The 17,754-nt window shown below is 46.2% G+C and overlaps 1 protein-coding gene across 1 annotated transcript in view; it reads left to right on the top strand.

The window, feature by feature from the left end:
• TMTC1 (transmembrane and tetratricopeptide repeat containing 1) overlaps positions 1 to 16,738 on the top strand; it is a 187,494-nt gene extending 170,756 nt beyond the window's left edge. The window contains exons 13-20 of the mRNA XM_009288397.1: positions 3,143 to 3,251; positions 8,732 to 8,834; positions 11,881 to 12,016; positions 12,816 to 12,960; positions 13,089 to 13,226; positions 13,618 to 13,740; positions 14,859 to 14,936; positions 15,687 to 16,738. Coding sequence (XP_009286672.1) covers positions 3,143 to 3,251; positions 8,732 to 8,834; positions 11,881 to 12,016; positions 12,816 to 12,960; positions 13,089 to 13,226; positions 13,618 to 13,740; positions 14,859 to 14,936; positions 15,687 to 15,827 — 973 coding nt within the window. The 3' untranslated portion in view covers positions 15,828 to 16,738. The remainder of the gene's footprint in view (positions 1 to 3,142; positions 3,252 to 8,731; positions 8,835 to 11,880; positions 12,017 to 12,815; positions 12,961 to 13,088; positions 13,227 to 13,617; positions 13,741 to 14,858; positions 14,937 to 15,686) is intronic.
• Positions 16,739 to 17,754: the final 1,016 nt, after the last annotated feature.

Raw genomic sequence — 17,754 nt, 5'->3', positions numbered from 1 at the left:
TTGCATTTGCTTTTGTTGAACTTCATGAGGTTCCTGTCAGACCTGGTCCCTCTGAAAAGCAGCCCTGCCTTGCAGTGTATTGCCCACTTCCCCACTTTGGTGTCATCCACAATAGTATAGATGAATGGCAAAGGAGTGCGTCTAAATTATCTGAATCAGTTTTAAACCAGGGAGTGAAACAGGCTTAGAGGCTTCCTTTCAGACGGGCAGTTAGACACTGCAAGCTCCCCTTGGATTGTGGTGTGAAACCAAGCTGAGATGTTCAGAACAGTTGTGAAGCCCTTGTTGTTTTCTGTGTTTCTGGCTTTAATGCAGTCGAACTAATTTCACAAAATAAAACAAATCTTGAAAGTTAAAAGTCCTCCAGAGCACTAATTCCTAGGTTACTCTTTCTGTGGCAAATGAAATTTGCTCCAGTGCTAACAGCCCAACACACAGCCCCGTGCATTGCCAGACTCCTACGGGGTGGTTCAAGCTGATGCTTCTCCAGCTGCGGGGCACTTGGAAAAATATGGAAGAGATGCTCCCGATGGAAAGAACTGTTCCTTGCTCTCGGCTCAAGCACGCTGATTGTAGAGGGGAGGCTGGGAGCTCAAGTGGAAGAGGGAGTCAGGAGAGGACATTGTAAGGCAAGGTAATTTGGGGAAAAATTGGATTAAGTGATCATAGACTCCTCGTGTCAGTTGAATTTGTTCCTCTCTCTGTCATAGCGAAGGTATACATTACCCAGCTTTTCCTGCTGGAAATTGCTCTCGGCTCAAGCACGCTGATTGTAGAGGGGAGGCTGGGAGCTCAAGTGGAAGAGGGAGTCAGGAGAGGACATTGTAAGGCAAGGTAATTTGGGGAAAAATTGGATTAAGTGATCATAGACTCCTCGTGTCAGTTGAATTTGTTCCTCTCTCTGTCATAGCGAAGGTATACATTACCCAGCTTTTCCTGCTCCAGATCCCCAGTTTATGGTAAATTAGTGTATTGGACTGTTCTTCCAATGCTCTGTGCTCTCCCAGATTGCAGGAGATGTATGTAAGTGACAGCCTTGATCCTGCAAAGTGTTGGCCTTGATCCAACAAAGCACTTCAGCCAGTAATTAATTTTCAACTTGCATACATAAAAGTTAAGTACGCGTTTAAGTGCTTGGCCAGAGCGCTTTGCATCTCGCAGGCCTGAGCCCTCTGAGAAACTACTGGATCTGCTTTTTTAAATGTAATTCAGTCTGTCACATAAAAAGATGCCATAATCTTTCCCTCTCTACCTCCACTTTCAGGAGACAAACATTGTTCTTGGATCAAACAACAACAACAACAAAGTCCATTTTGAAAAAAAGAGTAATTAAGAGGGCTGCCCCGTGTTCAGAGTGCATACTTGTGGTTAATGGGAACTTTTACTGCTGCTGAGTGGATCACTTAATCCTTTTATTTCTGTAGCTGGCATTTCCTACATTTTTTTGCCAAACGTCAATACCTTTATAAAGCAGTCATCTGTTTTTGATTTATGAAAATGTGTCATGAAACTCCAGCCAAGGGATCCAAAAGTTTTATAAATTGACAAGCTAGCTAGTCTTTAATTAGTGTAGGAGAAAAGTGGTTCTTTATTTGTTTTTGCTTCATTCATGTAATTTATATGGAACACCACTGGAAGAAGAAAAAGACTAGCACAACTGGTTTTACTTAGCTTAATGCACAAGCAAAATATTCTTCCAGTTACACAACTAGAAAGGGGAAAAATCTGCAAAGCCACATATATTATCAGCTGAAATTTGCACCTTATAAACAAGATCGGGTTACTTGACCATGTCACTCATTCAGATGAAATCTAAGGCCAAAGCAGCAAGGTGTTCACATATTTTCTGTGTCCCAGAGCCCTTTGTTTCTTTTTGTAAGCCCTGCTATTCATATTCTTTGTACACCCAACACAAGAAAAATGTTGTTCCAGTCCAGCTAAACATCCTTAGATGTTTGTTCAGGAAACCTTCTCATTTTTCCAAGGAAAGAAATACAGAGCGATACTGGAGAAGTTGTAGCTCAAATAAATAAACATCCTTAGATTTTTGTTCAGGAAACCTTTTCCGTTTTCCACGGCAATACATGCAGAGCAAAGCTGGAAAAAAACCTAGCTCATCAGCTTAGCCATCTCTCAACTATCTCTGTTTATAATCCTTAGGGACTGAAGAACAGACTCCTCTAGCCTAATGATCGACTTGCTAAGGAATTATTTAGAGATCCCAGGCAGATTTAACTTAGCAATATTTCAATTTCAAAGTATTAATTTAACTAAGTCGTAAGTGGATCTATAACAGCACTCGTTGTCTAGGAACATGCAAAGACTCTGCGGGTTTTTGTTAAGGAAATGCAAATGTTTTGGTGTCTCCAACCTGCTGATGTGAGAGCAGGGTCGGTGAGAGCAAACGTCCTGTTCCCAGGTGAGTCAGTGCCTCAGTGACGTGAGTGGGGCCAGACCTCCAGAAGCTGACTGCAAACCTGTTTTTACCCCAACAGCATCCCTTCCCGTAGGGCATGCGACTTCCCAAGGACATCGCTGGGAGGGTCTTGTGCAGTACTTCATGCCTGGCGACACTTTTGCTATCTTGTCCTTCATGTGTCTTTAACTCCTGATGGGATGAATGGGGCAGAATTTGATGTATTTGCCATAAAGAAAAATGTTGAGAGGAGATGTACAGTAGGACTGGAGAAGTTTACGAAATCTAGTGGTTATGACTCAACACTTGGAGCGTGTGGCCTGTACTGCTTGCCTGATAGCCAAAATAAAATACTTTTTGCTCTTCAGTGTGTGGGGTTGAGGAATGCACTGTTTTTGGGGTGTTTTGTCTTCACTGGGATCATTGCTTAGTGCTCAGTATGACAGTCACCACAATAGCAGACCAAACGGCAGATTTATTAAAGCCTATGTCCTTCCAACTCCTGAGAATAACATATGGAAACAGCGATGGGCTGAGGAGATGCTCGGCGTCCACAGTGGGTACGCACACTGTGGAGAGGAGGCGCGAGTCAATCATTTAGGCTTTGTTGAAAAGGTCAAGCCGGGGACTTTCACATCTCTTTAAAGTAGTTAATCAATGGGATGACCTAAACATGTGCTTACAGGATCGTTTCTTTCTTTTTTCCCCTCCTTCCCTGTCCCGCAGGTCCCAAGGGAAGAAGGAGGAAGCTGTAATCTTACTGCGGGATTCCATTAAGTACGGCCCAGAGTTCGCAGATGCTTACTCAAGCCTGGCCTCGCTGCTAGCTGAACAGGTAATGGGCATCGCTCGAGCTCTTGTGCCTTCTGGGTGTGTGTATGCACTGCTGCCGCAGCCGCAGCACCTCCTGCGTATCCCAGTGGAGCACCCTCGCCTTGCACACATGCGGTGGCAGGCGTGGGTCCGCGGCTGTCTGCAGAGAGCTCTCGGGCTGCTTTAGGGATGACTTTTTCAGGATAGGAGGCAACTCATTTGCAGTGAGTAATTACACCCACATGATGTGGCTCTGAATTAAATCACTTTTGAAGTTGTGAGTAAGTACTCTCTCTGCAGCTCCCTGCATCTATGGCGAAGTCTTAATCCATCGCACCTTGAATGTTGTGACAGCAGAATAGGTGAGCGCTTCCCCCTCAGACACACACGCCTACGTAGATAACCTTGAGATTTCATAATAAATCACTCCAAAGCTAGGAAATGTCAGAAACCAGGTGGCCTCTGCAGCCCGAATTCTGCCCCTTGCATGCACACATCAGAATACGGCCCTTAATTACCGTGGTAGATGATCACGTACAGGGGGTGGGAAGGCTCACTAGCTTTATGTCGCTCTTAATGAGCAGCTGTTCGATATTTTATTTAACCTCATTGTTCAATATGTGCCCCCAGGCCTTATTTACTGCGCATGGCCCAGGCTGCGCTCTGGAGGCAGGATTACTCATTTCCTCTCGGGCTTGTTCTCCATGCTCATTACTTGGGGCTCTCCCTACTCTCTGCAGTTAGATAATTTATTTCTACGAGATCCCTGTGAGGTGAAACATTTCCCTTTTCCTCCATGGGGACAATTGAGGCACAAAATGCTTGAGTTCAGAAGAAGCCACGAAGCGTGGGTGCCCACGTCGAGACCACCAAGCCCTGCTTTTTCTCCACGCCTGCAGCAGCAGATGAGGGATGCTGTGCTTCGGGCGTTGCTCTCATGGACTGCAGCCACAACCAGTGGCCCCAGTCTGGGGCTACAGGAGTGGATGACAAGGTCCTCATAACCGCACAGCTCCAGAACACCTCCACAAACCTTTCGAAAACTGATTTTTTTTCTTCCCTAAGTTTCAGGTCTAACTGTTCCGTAGCACAGGGTGCTAAAGCTTTCTTAAAAGGTTGCCAAATGCAAATACAGACAAAGCAAGAGAGTATCATCTTTCACTGTTTTCCATGAATCTGGTTACTGAAATCTTCTCTCTGTAAGGGAAGTGGATAAATTTCAGCAAAACTATATGCAGAGGTCTTGTTCTGGTTTAGGCTTCTTTAATGTTGTAGGCACTCTGCAAAACTCACCTATGATATATGTGGATTACTGAAAGATGTGCTATTTTATTTTCCCTTTTAAGTGACTTTTGAATATTTGAATATTATCAATATCAGCTGCAGACCTAGAAATACAGTGTATGAATTGAAAGAAGAGCCTTGTTGAATGGGAACTGTTTTGAAAGCCCATCACAATGAAGAGTCTCCTGCAAGTGTAGGAAATGAGTCCTCTGCAGTAATAACTGGTTTTAATATTAATTGAAATTATTAATTAGAACCATCGATTGTAAGGTCAACAGAGCAATAAAACCATTATAGAGTCCTGAGGCCTTCTGCCCAAAGCAAATGCCATTAGTCTGTCCAGCAATAATAGACCTAGAAATACAGTGTATGAATTGAAGCAAGAGCCTTGTTGAATGGGAACTGTTTTGAATAAGCCCATCAATGAAGAGTCTCCTGCAAGTGTAGGAAATGAGTCCTCTGCAGTAATAACTGGTTTTAATATTAATTGAAATTATTAATTAGAACCATCGATTGTAAGGTCAACAGAGCAATAAAACCATTATAGAGTCCTGAGGCCTTCTGCCCAAAGCAAATGCCATTAGTCTGTCCAGCAATAATTCATCTACTCTTACATATAGGTTGTTCATCCTCTTGTGATTTGAGTAAGTGGTAGGGAAAAAAGATAGTTAGTACAATTTCCTCAGAAAATAGCGATTTTCTGCAGGCTTTTAACACCTTCTCATGTTCAGCCACAGCAGATGACTACCTGATTATGCACCTCCTGCCTCGCACACCCATCCTAGTAGGGGCTGTCCTACAGATACGCGCTGCTGCCCGTGGCTGTGGGCTGCAGAATCACGCCCTAACGCTGTGCGCTTCCTGGAGCGGTACGGGCAGAAGTTTTGGCAACTTCAGCCCAAAGGATGATGACGGGATCCCATTTTTCAGTTTTGGGTTTTCCTCTTTATCCACGCAATAGTGTCCAAAATGGCTAAAAGTTACAAACCTGTTTTTCTGTCTACTTGTGGCCCAGAGTCTGTCTCACAGCTGTAGGGGTATCTGTGATGCCAGGCAGTATGCAGTAGGCTGCATGGACAGCATCGCTGTGGAGCTTTGGGGAAGGGAGCACAAACTGGTTCCCTCTCGCTGGGATGTGATCGGAAGGGGCTGAAGTGCCATAAGTGGCACATTAAAATAACTCGCATGAGGTGACCATGCCCATGACAAACTATTGCTCCTCCAGCTTTGCACTAAGGCTAAGAAGGGAGGAAACGGGTGGACGCGGCTCAGTGAAATAGTGCCAGGATTGCCTTGGTCGGTCCCGCACACCGTGTTCCCCCCTTGTCTTAAAGACGATGAATCCGAAATGGGCCTTATGGGTTCTTTCCTCTCACAACTGTAAAAAATGCTACCGAGAGGAATGTCTCGTGCGCCAGGGAATTAGCCTGTAACTCAATGTAATTGTCCTTTTCTCTCCTTGATAGTTGACTCTGAAGCCAGAGCTGACGTGGAAAAAAAACCCCGCCACATTGTATAAAACAGTTTGGCTTGCTTGTGCTTTTTATAACTGCTTGCCCTTCTTACTGCTCTTTCTGCTTGATATCGTAACCCAGTCGCAATGTATTGTTGTTTTCCATGATCACTGCAGTGGTGCTAATATGAGAAATCAAACATTTTTGTTTGCCGTTTCCACACCACTCCTGTAGAACTGCTTCCCCAGGATTTACTCTGATGCACTTGAACAGCATCTTCTTCCCAGCTCTTGCAGGTTCATCAGCCATCTCGTGCTACTTGATGCCTGTTTTCAGGCCCTAGTTTCTGGCTTCAAGTGACTTTTTTTGTGTGTGTGTGTGATAGTATCAGCCTACACTAAGAAAAAGAAACTTTTCAACCCATTTCGCTGCAGAGGAGAGCCTACTCAGGCATAACCAGACTGAAAAACTGAGCCATGAAAAAAACAGACTTAAAACCCCTGGAGTTCAACTGAGAGATCCTCACATGCATAATTTTTTTTAATATCATAAAAATCTCATACATTTTTTAAGCCAATCTTGTGAATTTTGTGAGCTTGATGAATGTTTCATTAAGGTCTGGGAGTGGCATTATTAAGTGTTAATGAGAATCAAGCCTTGATGAACTTAAAGCATTTCTCCCAAGAAGAGGAGAGGCTGTGAGGGAGAAAGCTCTGGCACAAAAAGCTGGGCCCGCCCTTCCCAATTTCTGACTGCACTTAATGCAAACACTTTGTTAGAGAAACCATCCCAGACTCTGCGCTGAGCCTGAGGCATGCAGGGTCAGGATGTTAGGTGCCAAAAAAACAACTCAACCATGATAAAAATGCTAAAAGTGCTCTGTATCAGTGAGTGGGAATGTTTTGACGTGGGACACTGCTAATCCAGTTTAACACTGCCCTTCCTTGCTTTAAAGATCGGGTTCATGATCAATAAATAAAATTAAGAAAACTGACATACGTGCACACAAAGCCACATTCCTTGGCTGAAAATTAAAATCAGAGGAAAAGAAACTAATAGAGAAATCTTTGAGAATATGCTTGTTAATGTCTCGGTGACACAGATGCTTTCTCAAAAAATTGCTCTTCATTTTAGTAAATTCTGACGATCGCTACACTTCTCCTGACCCTGCAGGATAATGATGTCAAATTCACATAAATATATCCAAAAATGTCCAAACTTAAGCACTTTTTAAAAATGTGTTTCTGTGTTTTATCGTACGCTATCTTTTCTGCTGGCTGACCTTTATCATGTAAATGTGAAAGCACTTAACCATGGCAAACCATGTGCTTTCATCAAGTCATACTCTTTCAATGCAATTCATTCCAGCTCTCCAGTTATGAAATAGGAGGTGAGAAAGGAGTCCACACATTTAAGCAGCTACAGAGCAAAAGCTGCCGTCAGGTACACCCTTTAAATCCAGAGAAAGCCCCGTAGGCTCCGGGATTTGCAGGACTTAAGGAGAGTAGAGCCCATAGCTGGGAATGGAGCGACCTCTTATTTCAGCGTGGATTGAGCTCCCGAGCAGGAGGTCTGCCTTGGTGGCTCCAGGCTTTCCTTGGCGGAGGGCCGGATGGCTGATTTCGCTTGGGAGCATCATCAGGAGGCTGTGGAGTTTGTCGCCGTAGGGCTGTGCTGCTCCACGGAAGGGGAAGAATTGAAAAAAGCGTCTTTGGTGTTGGAGGCTTGCCTGACACACCTCTGCACCATGCTTGTCTCTGCTGTTCATGGCTTCCTTCCATAAATACGCCCAACAGCAAAGCTCTGAGGCTGGGGGGGAGGAAGACCATGACAACCCATGCTAGTGAGCATGCAGGCAGTGGGCACGCACTGGCTGGCTGGAGGGAAATGGCAACCTTATTAAGTTGCTATTTGATCCAAACGAGACACCTTCTTTTCATTTCAGGACTGGGCTGCCCGTAGCTCAGGCTAGACAGAGCCCAGCCAGTGGGACACTTTCCGTAGGCAGGGTGTAACCAAAAAAAAGATCTGTATTTTCCAGAAATGCTCAGCACCAACAAACCTCCTGGAAATCCAGGCAAACTGTAAAGGCTCAGTGCATCTGGGAATCAGCGCGGTGGCACATCCCATCAATCCCAGTGAGCTACATCTCACGCATTGATGACGCCTGGTTTTAATGGGAATCTGTCAGATTTTCCCCACTCTTTCATTGCCCCCATCCTCCTCCAGCTTCCCTCATCCCCCTGCACGAGCTCCCCGTCCCCCAGCTGTCACACATGCCAAGCTTTCATTCTTTGTATTTTCCCCACTGCTTAGGGAACGAACAGCAGAGTTCCAGAGGGGATAAGTTAGCCAGCGAGATGCTCATTAAACAAATAAGTTAAAATATATCAGCTCCCAGATTATATATATTTCTCAACAGAACCAACACGACCCCTGTCGCTGTGTGTTTCCCAGCTGGGTGCATGCCCAGCTGGGGGTTGCTGATGTTGCACAGGAGCCATCTTTTCCAGCTGTTATTTTTGTTTCACAGGTAGCTCCAATTGCAAATGTATGGGGGAAAGCTGTCTGAATTGCTCTGGGGTACCAGACGGCAGCTATATTGCATCCATGCCATGGGGTAAAATCTTGTCCTCCTAGAAGGCGGGGTGGGCTGGTGCCCCAAGCTCCCCGTGCAGCGAGGGAATTGTCACAAAATGCAGGTATGTGGCAAATGGTGCTGACACCCTTTCTGCCAAGAAAAGAAATCTCCTTCTTTTTTAAGGAACGGCTTAAGGAAGCGGAGGAGGTCTATAAGGCTGGCATAGAGAATTGTCCAGAGAGCTCCGATCTGCATAACAACTACGGTGTTTTCTTGGTTGATACCGGTAAGTGAGAAGGAGCAAGGGATTTTCCCTCTCTGCCTTATTTGCTTTGATTTGTTTTATTCAGAAGTACACACCTAAAAGGGTGTCAAAAGCTTCCAAAGCAATAGATGTGCCTCCATTGTAGCTTGGAAATAAATATCTCCACGCTGCTGAGATGGCACAGCGTAGTGAAATTTGTGATCAATGAAGGCACTGTGTGGCAGTGGCATTCAGCCCGGCTGTTTCCTTCAGTGTTTGTCACCATCTTCACACAGGCAGTTGTCCTCTTCAATTTGAGCTGGGCGGCACCCTGACAATACTGCCGTTTCTCCAGGAAAGCATGGCCACATCAAACCAAATCCCAGGCACACAAGTGGATCATTGTGGTCTTTGAAGCACTTGCAGCTCTACTTGGTGACAAAGCAGCTCTTTGACTGTAAAGGTTGAGTGCCACCGCTATAAGAACAAACGTGGCTTTTAAACCACAGTCATCTGTGAAAACAAAACCTAAGATACTGTGGGGTGAATTGAGCTCCATAATGACATCCAAAGCCTTTCTTTTCTGGGCTCCTGGTTCCCATCCAACTTCCCTGGACTCAGACACTTCCTGGCATCCACATAACAACAAAAAAAACCTGCCGCTGTAATTGCTGCCTTTTATTGACAGCTTTATAAGTAAAGCCAAGTTTGACAAATGACTAGTGGAAACCAAACTACTGTCTCACTCCGGTCCCTCCAGAACAGAGCTGAGACTCAGTGGAATACATATGGAATATTGTAGGCTTAAAGTGTGTGGTTGCTACCCATTCTGCCCCTTTCTCACTGTTCCCGGCTGCGGTGGTGCTTGGGAAGAAAGGACGATAATGTCCGTCAGTCTGCAGCTGGCTGTCCTACCTCTGAGCTGACGCTCAGCCATCGCTCTTCTGTAGTACCAGTGTGAAATAAATACGAAGCCAAAATGAGTATTCGTAATCAAAAAAGGCATCATGGCATTAGTGACAGAGGTTGAGGTTCTGAATTTGTGCCCTGGCAAAATTCAAGCTTGCAAATAATAAAAATTCCTGAGTAATTTCACTCTGACGTTGTACTCATCTTTGCTTGCCAACCCAGATAAACTGCCCTATTCCTGCCAAAAACTGTGGTTCAAACACAGTGCAGTGCACTTTCTATTTTTTGCACTTGTGTATTCTGCCAAAGTCAAAACTAACTTTTCCTGGTTTACTCCTATACTTCCCCACACACAAACAACAGGAAAAAAACCCCACTGACTTTCGATACGTCAGGCATGATGTGTAAATAACCCTCCTGGAGACATGATGAGGCGTGAAGGAAGTGGCTGGTAGTGAGCCTGTCTCAGGCTGCGCCCTTTCCCGGCGGGCACCGGGAGATGCTGTGAAGCACCACGCCAATTAACTTGCAGGATTTTCAGCAACAAGCCTCCAGCAAGTGTCAGCTCTGGGGAGCCATAATTCTAGACAGCTCTGCAGTGGTCATAGAGACTCAATGTGTCTCCCTTAACGATGCACATTACCCCTGTGTGTTGAGCAGGGGAAGCACTGGCTGACTTATGGACTAAGGTGCGTGCCCAGCTGCTTCCCAGGATGTTTTGTAGGTATGATTTTCAAAAGCATCTGCCTGCTCAGTGGTGGGAGAAGATCGAGGCTGCTGCTGGATGTTTTGAAAAAGTCCTACCCTGCAAGATATGTCATTGGCCTTGGATGAATCTTAAGTGCTTCTTAATCTTCCTACAGGTGTCCCTCCTCTCTCCTGTAAAGGAGATGCCGAGAAGTGTCAGTGTTACTTTTAAGTTGCATAGATAGTTTCGGGTAAACCAAACTAGATCTGAAAAGCTATGAAAATAAAATTCCCACGGCAGCATATGTTCAGTGCCTCAACACGCGCAGGCTGTTTTCAAGTTCTGCTTTCCAACTAGAAATGGAATTAAATACATTGTGAAGCGATTGGCTTAAAAAAATGCCAATACTCAAAAGCTTTGTTGGTGGACAAAGCTCCGTGAGTATCGGTTTTCATCAGGAGATTATCTGTTCTGGAGTGTGCAAAGCAATTAAACAAGCACTGGGGTTAAAAATACGGTATTCGCATTGCTGAAATGCTGGAACTTTATACTGTGCCCCATTAATTTATTTAGTAGGTAGTCAGCAGGCCCTGCCTGAGGAAAGCACTGCAAGATCCTTCTTGAGGAAAGCCGTTATTTAGCTAAATAAAAATATACTATTAGAAATAGAACTTTAGGCTTTTGGGCTGGTGGTCTGACACCTTTCTTTTTGCATGGTGGTGTATTTTGTTGTGGTGCTCGGTGATGTCATGGACTGCGGGACCTTGCACCGGTACACATTTTCACACAGTGAAGCAGTGCCACCCAATGGCTCCTCCGCAACAGAGAGACGGTGCCTACGTGCTCCAGAATAGGCACCTGGACACCTCTGGTCTGGGATTTATTGCCCTGAGGTGGGAATTAGCTGGTCACTGGCAGCTACTCCCAGTCCTCTTGAGCAATACACAGAGACCGAGCAGGGCCAATGCAACAGAGGTGGAGGGAGTAGTCTCTATTTGGAAAGAGCTGAAACTATTTGCAGCTCTGGTGGGGTTGTGGGGAATACTGGGTGGCTTGTTCTCTGTGTCTCCGTTGCCCATCTCTCCAGTGGGCCAGGGTGGAAGGATGCTCTCCCAGGAGGGTGGGACATGCGCCCCAGCTGCCTCTCTGGAGTGGGCTCTGTCCTTAGCATGGGGGGTGCGTCCCCCCGCAGCATGATCAGAGGGTGCTTTCAATCAGGAGTCTTCTTCTGGTGACTGTACCCTCGACTTGCAAAAGCCCACCCCTAGAAAATCTATTTCTCAGGCTCGTCTCTGAATATTGGAGCCTAAATCTTAGTTTGGACAGCAATTTTCATAACACTTAATCTTGAAAGGCTCAGCCAGGATTTCTTTCTCAAAATGGTTCCCACGCATAGACCAATAGATGAAAGAAACCCCAGAGCATTACTGCATGCTGAATTTGCAAAAGGATTTTCTGAGGCACCAGTTTAATGGTTGTTCTCCTCTCCAGGGGCTCCCGAGCGAGCCGTGTCCCACTACAGGCAGGCCATCCGCCTGAGCCCCGCTCACCACGTGGCCATGGTGAACCTGGGCAGGCTTCACCGCTCCCTGGGGCAGAACAAAGAGGCCGAAGCGTGGTACAAGCGGTAAGAATTTGGGACAGGAGACAGAGGTTTCCCTCCTCCCCCTGTATGGCTTGTCTCTGCGAAAGAGCCTTTGATATGTGAATCTGTCAGTCCATATTTGGGTTTTCCTCCCTTCCTTCTCCATCTGTTTGAAACCAGATTTACCTTTGCTTATTTGGCTATTTTTGGGGAGTGCTTGGAGAGGCAGCACGGACTCAAGCAGTGTTGACTTCCCTGGGCCGTTCCCAAGCCCCCAGGATGGACACACTGTTGCTTTTGGCTAGGGGATGCTCTAACGATAAAATCGGAGGTTTCTCGGTGGCATGAGCAGGTTGTTAGCACAACTCCCACCCTGCTCGAAGCTGGTCTGTGAGTGCCTCACCAGTAACAGCCATAACTGCCGCACAGCCCAGCACCAAAACCTTGGCACCATCAGGAACTCCAGCCCTTCCCAGCAACGTGCCAGTAGGCAGGCTCTGACTCCCAGTATGCAGCAGGGTGGACTGGGGGTCAGGGTTTGCCTCCTTTTTGGCATCCAGATTTGTGCTCACACTCCCCAGGTTCTGCCACCATCAGCCATCCCCGCCCCTGCTGCATGTTTACATGCACTTTGGAGGTGGCCCTCTCCCCTTCTCAGGTGGCCAGAGGGATTGCTGCTGTGGGCACACTCATCCCTCCTGGGACCTTAAATTTGTGCTCCCTGGGGTGGGTTGAGCATGCCATGCAGAGCTTTGCTGCTCGATCCCAGCGCAAGCCACACCTTGTTTTTCTGCTTTGATCCTCACACCACCTGGAAACATCTCTTGTTCCCAAATTCCAGGGCACTGAAGGTATCCCGGAAGGCTGAAATCCTGTCCCCGCTGGGGGCTCTGTATTACAACACGGGGCGGTATGAAGAAGCGTTGCAGGTTTACAGAGAAGCGGCATCACTGCAGCCTTTGAACAAAGAGATCCGACTGGCGCTGGTGAGTGTGGGGCGAGCTCGGCCAGGGCAGAGCCACGAAAGTGGAGCACCAGCTGCTGGGTGCAGCATCATGTATTAAGGAGGGTTGAGCTTTTTAAGATCATGACCTTTTATAATGTGGCTCTGTAGGCTCAGGTTTTAGCAATGATGGGGCAGACGAAGGAAGCCGAAAAGATGACGAACCATATACTCAATGAGGATGTGGAGTGTCTGGAGTGCTACCGCCTTCTGTCAGCCATCTACAGCAAGCAGGAGCACTATGCCAAGGTACCATAGCCACGGGGTACCCTTGTCCCAAGGGCTCACACACAGAGCTCGGGCTGAATTTTACATTCCGTCTCTCCAGAGACGTGTCACATGCCTTAGCGCACATCCAGTAGATTGGTATTTTTTCGCTAAAACCTGTTTTATCTAGGTACTGGGACTGAAGCTAAGCAGTGTGCTTTTCTTACCACTTACTGCTCCTGCTGCTGTCAGCCCCACTGCCCATCAGCCACAGGCATCTGAAAAACTCATTTCCGCATGTGTTAACAGTGTGGGGCAAACAAGGGAAGGAGGAAGATGACTCTTATGTTGGGAGGCCCTAGTGGGTGAGGAGAGCATGAGAGGTGGAAAGGCACAGAATACTGTAACACAGTGTCCTCTTGCTTTTTCACAGGCACTTGAAGCTATAGAAAAAGCTCTTCAGCTAAAACCAAAGGATCCAAAAGTCATATCAGAGCTCTTTTTCACTAAAGGAAACCAGCTAAGAGAACAGAATCTCCTTGACAAGGCTTTTGAGGTATGACTGCTCTAAGCCTTATGGATAGTTTTGTAGGTTAAAAGATTAAAGGTTAAAAAATAAAAGGTTAAAAGAAAAGTTAGCTCGTTGCCTCTAATACTCCCTGGTGCACGCACCCTGGCCGTTGGCCTTGGGAGCTCAGCAGTTCACCAGTGGTACAGCTAAAGCTATGGGGCAGCTAACTTTGCCAGACTTAGTTGCAACTTTTTTCCTCATTCCTGTGTGGAAATACAGCTCCCCGCTCTGAGGGGTTAAGTACAGAGTTGTGGTGGGACTGTGGATAGGCCTCGTCGCACTGACCAGAGCCTTGGTCCATCCAGCCCCAGCCCCTCTCACTGGCAATGGCCAACTCCAGGGGGCTCAGCTGAAACCTGTGAGAGCCCACCACGTTGCTGTATCTCACCTCATTACCTAATAGCTGAGAGATTGGCTTATGCTGCAGAGCAGGAGGCTTGATAGCTCAGAAATTATGTTAGCGTTAAATAATAGCACAGAAAATTGTTATTGGGACATTTCTGAATACTCTCGATATCCCTACAGATGCCTAATCCTGGTTTGAATCCTTTCCTGCTGTGAGACCATAAAAACGGTGCTGTTTGACAGAGTCAGAAGGTCCTTGTTGCTTCTTCTCCCATGCACAGTGGCAGAAGCAGTGGGGAGGGATAGCACTGCCCTCAGGTCCTTGTGAAACCTCCGTGCAGGTGGCTGTACTGTAGTCTGCTGCCAGCTCCAAATTAACACCTTGCAGATAAGGAGCATCGCAGCCCACACACAGCTTGTGGGTGGCAGGCACCTGTCCGAGGAAATGACCCTGACGTGTAGGAGACCACAGCGGTGCAGAGTGGCAGGGAGAGGGTCGCAGGGGTTGGTGTGGCTCCTCGAGTGGCGCTGTGGGCAGGGAAAACCTGCAAGATGAGCTCAGCGGTGAAGCAGTATGTTATGTCACCTCTGCTGTAAAGAAACTGAAATTCAGCTTGTGCATTGTATATGAGAAGAATTTGAAATCATATTGTAAATGGATTCAGAGGGAGAGGAAACTTAGTTTCTCTTTCCCCTCCAGTGCTGCTTTTGTTTGAAGACTCAGACTCTTAACCTAAAAATGTTTCATATTTATGTAGAGCTATAAACGGGCTGTGCAGCTCAACCCAGACCAAGCACAGGCCTGGATGAATATGGGAGGCATTGAGCACATTAAGGTATGACAATTTTGCTTTTCCTTAAGCTGTCAACTGTAAAGACTACTACTCAGGACAGAAAGCTAAATTTGTTTCAGACTGCCAAGAGCTGCATGTTTGTGAACAGTGAGTGTCCCCGATGTATTTTATCCAAAAAGGAGGAAAGCCTGTCGACCCCAACTGGAATTTCCCAACCAGATTGCTTGGGAATATGTATCCAGTAATGTAAATCCCATATTTGTAAGAGGACAGGCTGCAGAGGACAGGATGCTTGCCCATCTCTAAAGTTTTTCTGCTTCAGTTGTTGACCTGCCTTAGAAAAATGTCACCATGAGTTGACTTTTAAGATTCCTCTACCTAATTAATTTAATAAAGATGTCTAATGCAGAACACTGGCACGAAATTATGGAAATAGACAGCCCACCCTGTGGTTGCTTATCTTTTTGAATACTTTAGCATATCATTATGATTTGGGTCTTAAGGAGTCGCATTGTGTGATATCCTCAAGCTATCCTATCGCTGAGTAAAATTGACTCTTCTGGTGCAACATAACGGAAAAATGTAAATCTACTTCTTGCCATGTGTGTTTGATCAAATTTAGGCTAACGGCACTCGGTGATCCGTTTCATAATGAGGAAGTATTCCCGTTACCTAACAATATCAAGTTTTATAAACTCTTTTTCCTTTGTATTACGGTCTTCACCATTCCCAAGGAATGAACTTTCTATGTCAGGGAATGTGAATGAAATCTGTCACTCGTTTTCTTTGTAGGGGAGCTACGTCACTGCCCGTGGCTACTATGAGAAAGCCTTACAGCTGGTTCCAAACAGCAAGTTGCTGAAGGAGAATCTGGCCAAACTGGATCGCTTGGAGAAACGGTTTCAGGAAGTCCAGGAGAAAGACCAAACATAGCATTCAGTCACCAGTGGAAAGGAACTCATGCCCCTTGGAGAAGAGTATGGTGGAAGCCTATTGCTCAAAGTGATGCTGAAGGAACTTTATAGGACTCAGAATTACGGAAGGCAAATTTTGAATGCATGCTTATGTTTGACCAAAGTTACAGGAGACACTCGGCTCCTGTGGGACATGCTGGAGAATGAATGAAACCCTTCCTTTAATCAAGATTTATGTTTAGGCTGAACCCATTTTAATCACACCGGGAGTGTGGGTGGGACACGTACCTTCAATATCTTGGTTATCACTGGGGAAACCATGGAGACAAAGCACTCACCCATTGCAGCGGGGGTGAAGTAACACCTCCTGTTACTCAACACAGGCTCACCTCGTCCACGTAAAGTACCACTGATGGGCTTCATTGCAAGTGCTGCCAGGTCTTTCTGAGCCAGGAAAGATGGTCAGAATGGTCACAGATAAAGGTTTCAAGGGGTTAATGCTGAGGAAAGGGTGGCCACTTTTACAGCTCTAAATGTGACTTGAAAATTATTCTAAGGAAAGGGAAAGCGGTATCTGAATATCACCCGAGAAGGATGATTCTACAAGTAGGACAAATGATCCTTTGAGGGAAAACCTCACCTCAATGTTTTATTCATAAGATAGTAATTTTGTAGTAATTCAGGTTCATGATGTCAGTATTATCAAATATCATATGGATTTACCCTTTGCCCTCTCTCTCCAGGCCACATAATTATCACTCTGAAAAAAACGGAAGCATCCAAAGGCAATGGGAAGCTCTAGGATTACTTGTCCTCCTGTCCAGTCCCCAGTAAAAAAAACAAACAACCGATCTGATCAATATAGAAGGTAAAGTAAAGCCACAGAGAGATTAGGGAAGATTTCCTAGCCTGGAAAGGTACTGAGGAGGCTTTTTTATGGGTGTGCAGGGGCAAAGCCCATTTATCATGGTGATAACCCTGACAAAACACTTTGTCAAAGTGTTCTCACCCCCTCCCCCAAAAGATATGGAAAATTACCTATAGCTGATCAGTCATAAATCTGTATTTTTAAATACTGAAGTGGGAAAACAAATTCTCTCCAGAATTGGGGCTTTTATTTTTGAGTTTTATTTATTTAACTTATAATAATCAAATAATTAATATATTTTCTCTATTTTATACGAATTGGGCAGTATCCTTCACAGCTGGCCACGTGGCTGGGCGTTGTGACTTGCATTGTCTGAAGTTAGAAAAATGCAGTACCACCGAGGCGTGCTTGAATAACTCCCCCTAATGACGTTTCTAAAGCAAACGGCTGCAGAGCACATTGCACTGTCACTGCAGTAACAGCACTTCTGCTGCTTCCACCAGGGTTTGTACCAGTTCACAGAGAGCGTCAGTGGGATCATGCTTGGTGTCACTGCCTTTGGGTTTGGACATCAGGGTAGGTCATCAGTTTGTTCCTCTTGCAGCAGGAAAGTGCCGTAAAAGTTGTTATATTTGAGCTTGATTGTGGCTGGTCCCCGCAGAAAAGCAGCCCAGGGTTTGGCATTATTAGTTCAGAAGGACAGTTCAGATTAGGTGTGCGATGCCTTGATACACCTCTGTCAGGAAAAGCCTGTGTGGCAGTGACCCATGTGGCGCCCAGGTTTAGTTGGTGCTGGCCATGGCACCTCAGCAAGCTCCAAATTCGCTCAGCGCGATGGGACAGCCGTGCGCTGGTGGCTCCGCTGGCTTCATTTAAAAAGCTCGGTGTCTAGCCGCTACTGGTGGTCAAATTACTGACAAATTATTAACATGACTCCAACTGCGTTTGGAGCTCAGAGGGAGTCCAGACTGGTGCAGATGTCTGCCCTGCCAGGGCTTGTGGACCAGCTAGGGCCATGGCTGTGTGCCCACCGAGATGAGGGTGGACCTGGGGGGTGCTGGTCCCCACTGGCCAAGGA

The sequence above is a fragment of the Aptenodytes forsteri genome, unplaced genomic scaffold, assembly GCF_000699145.1.
Source record: "Aptenodytes forsteri isolate BGI_AS27 unplaced genomic scaffold, ASM69914v1 Scaffold56, whole genome shotgun sequence".
NCBI classification, from domain to species: domain Eukaryota; kingdom Metazoa; phylum Chordata; class Aves; order Sphenisciformes; family Spheniscidae; genus Aptenodytes; species Aptenodytes forsteri.
Note: the sequence above shows the minus strand (reverse complement) of the source record. Positions and strands in the feature narration are given on the sequence as shown.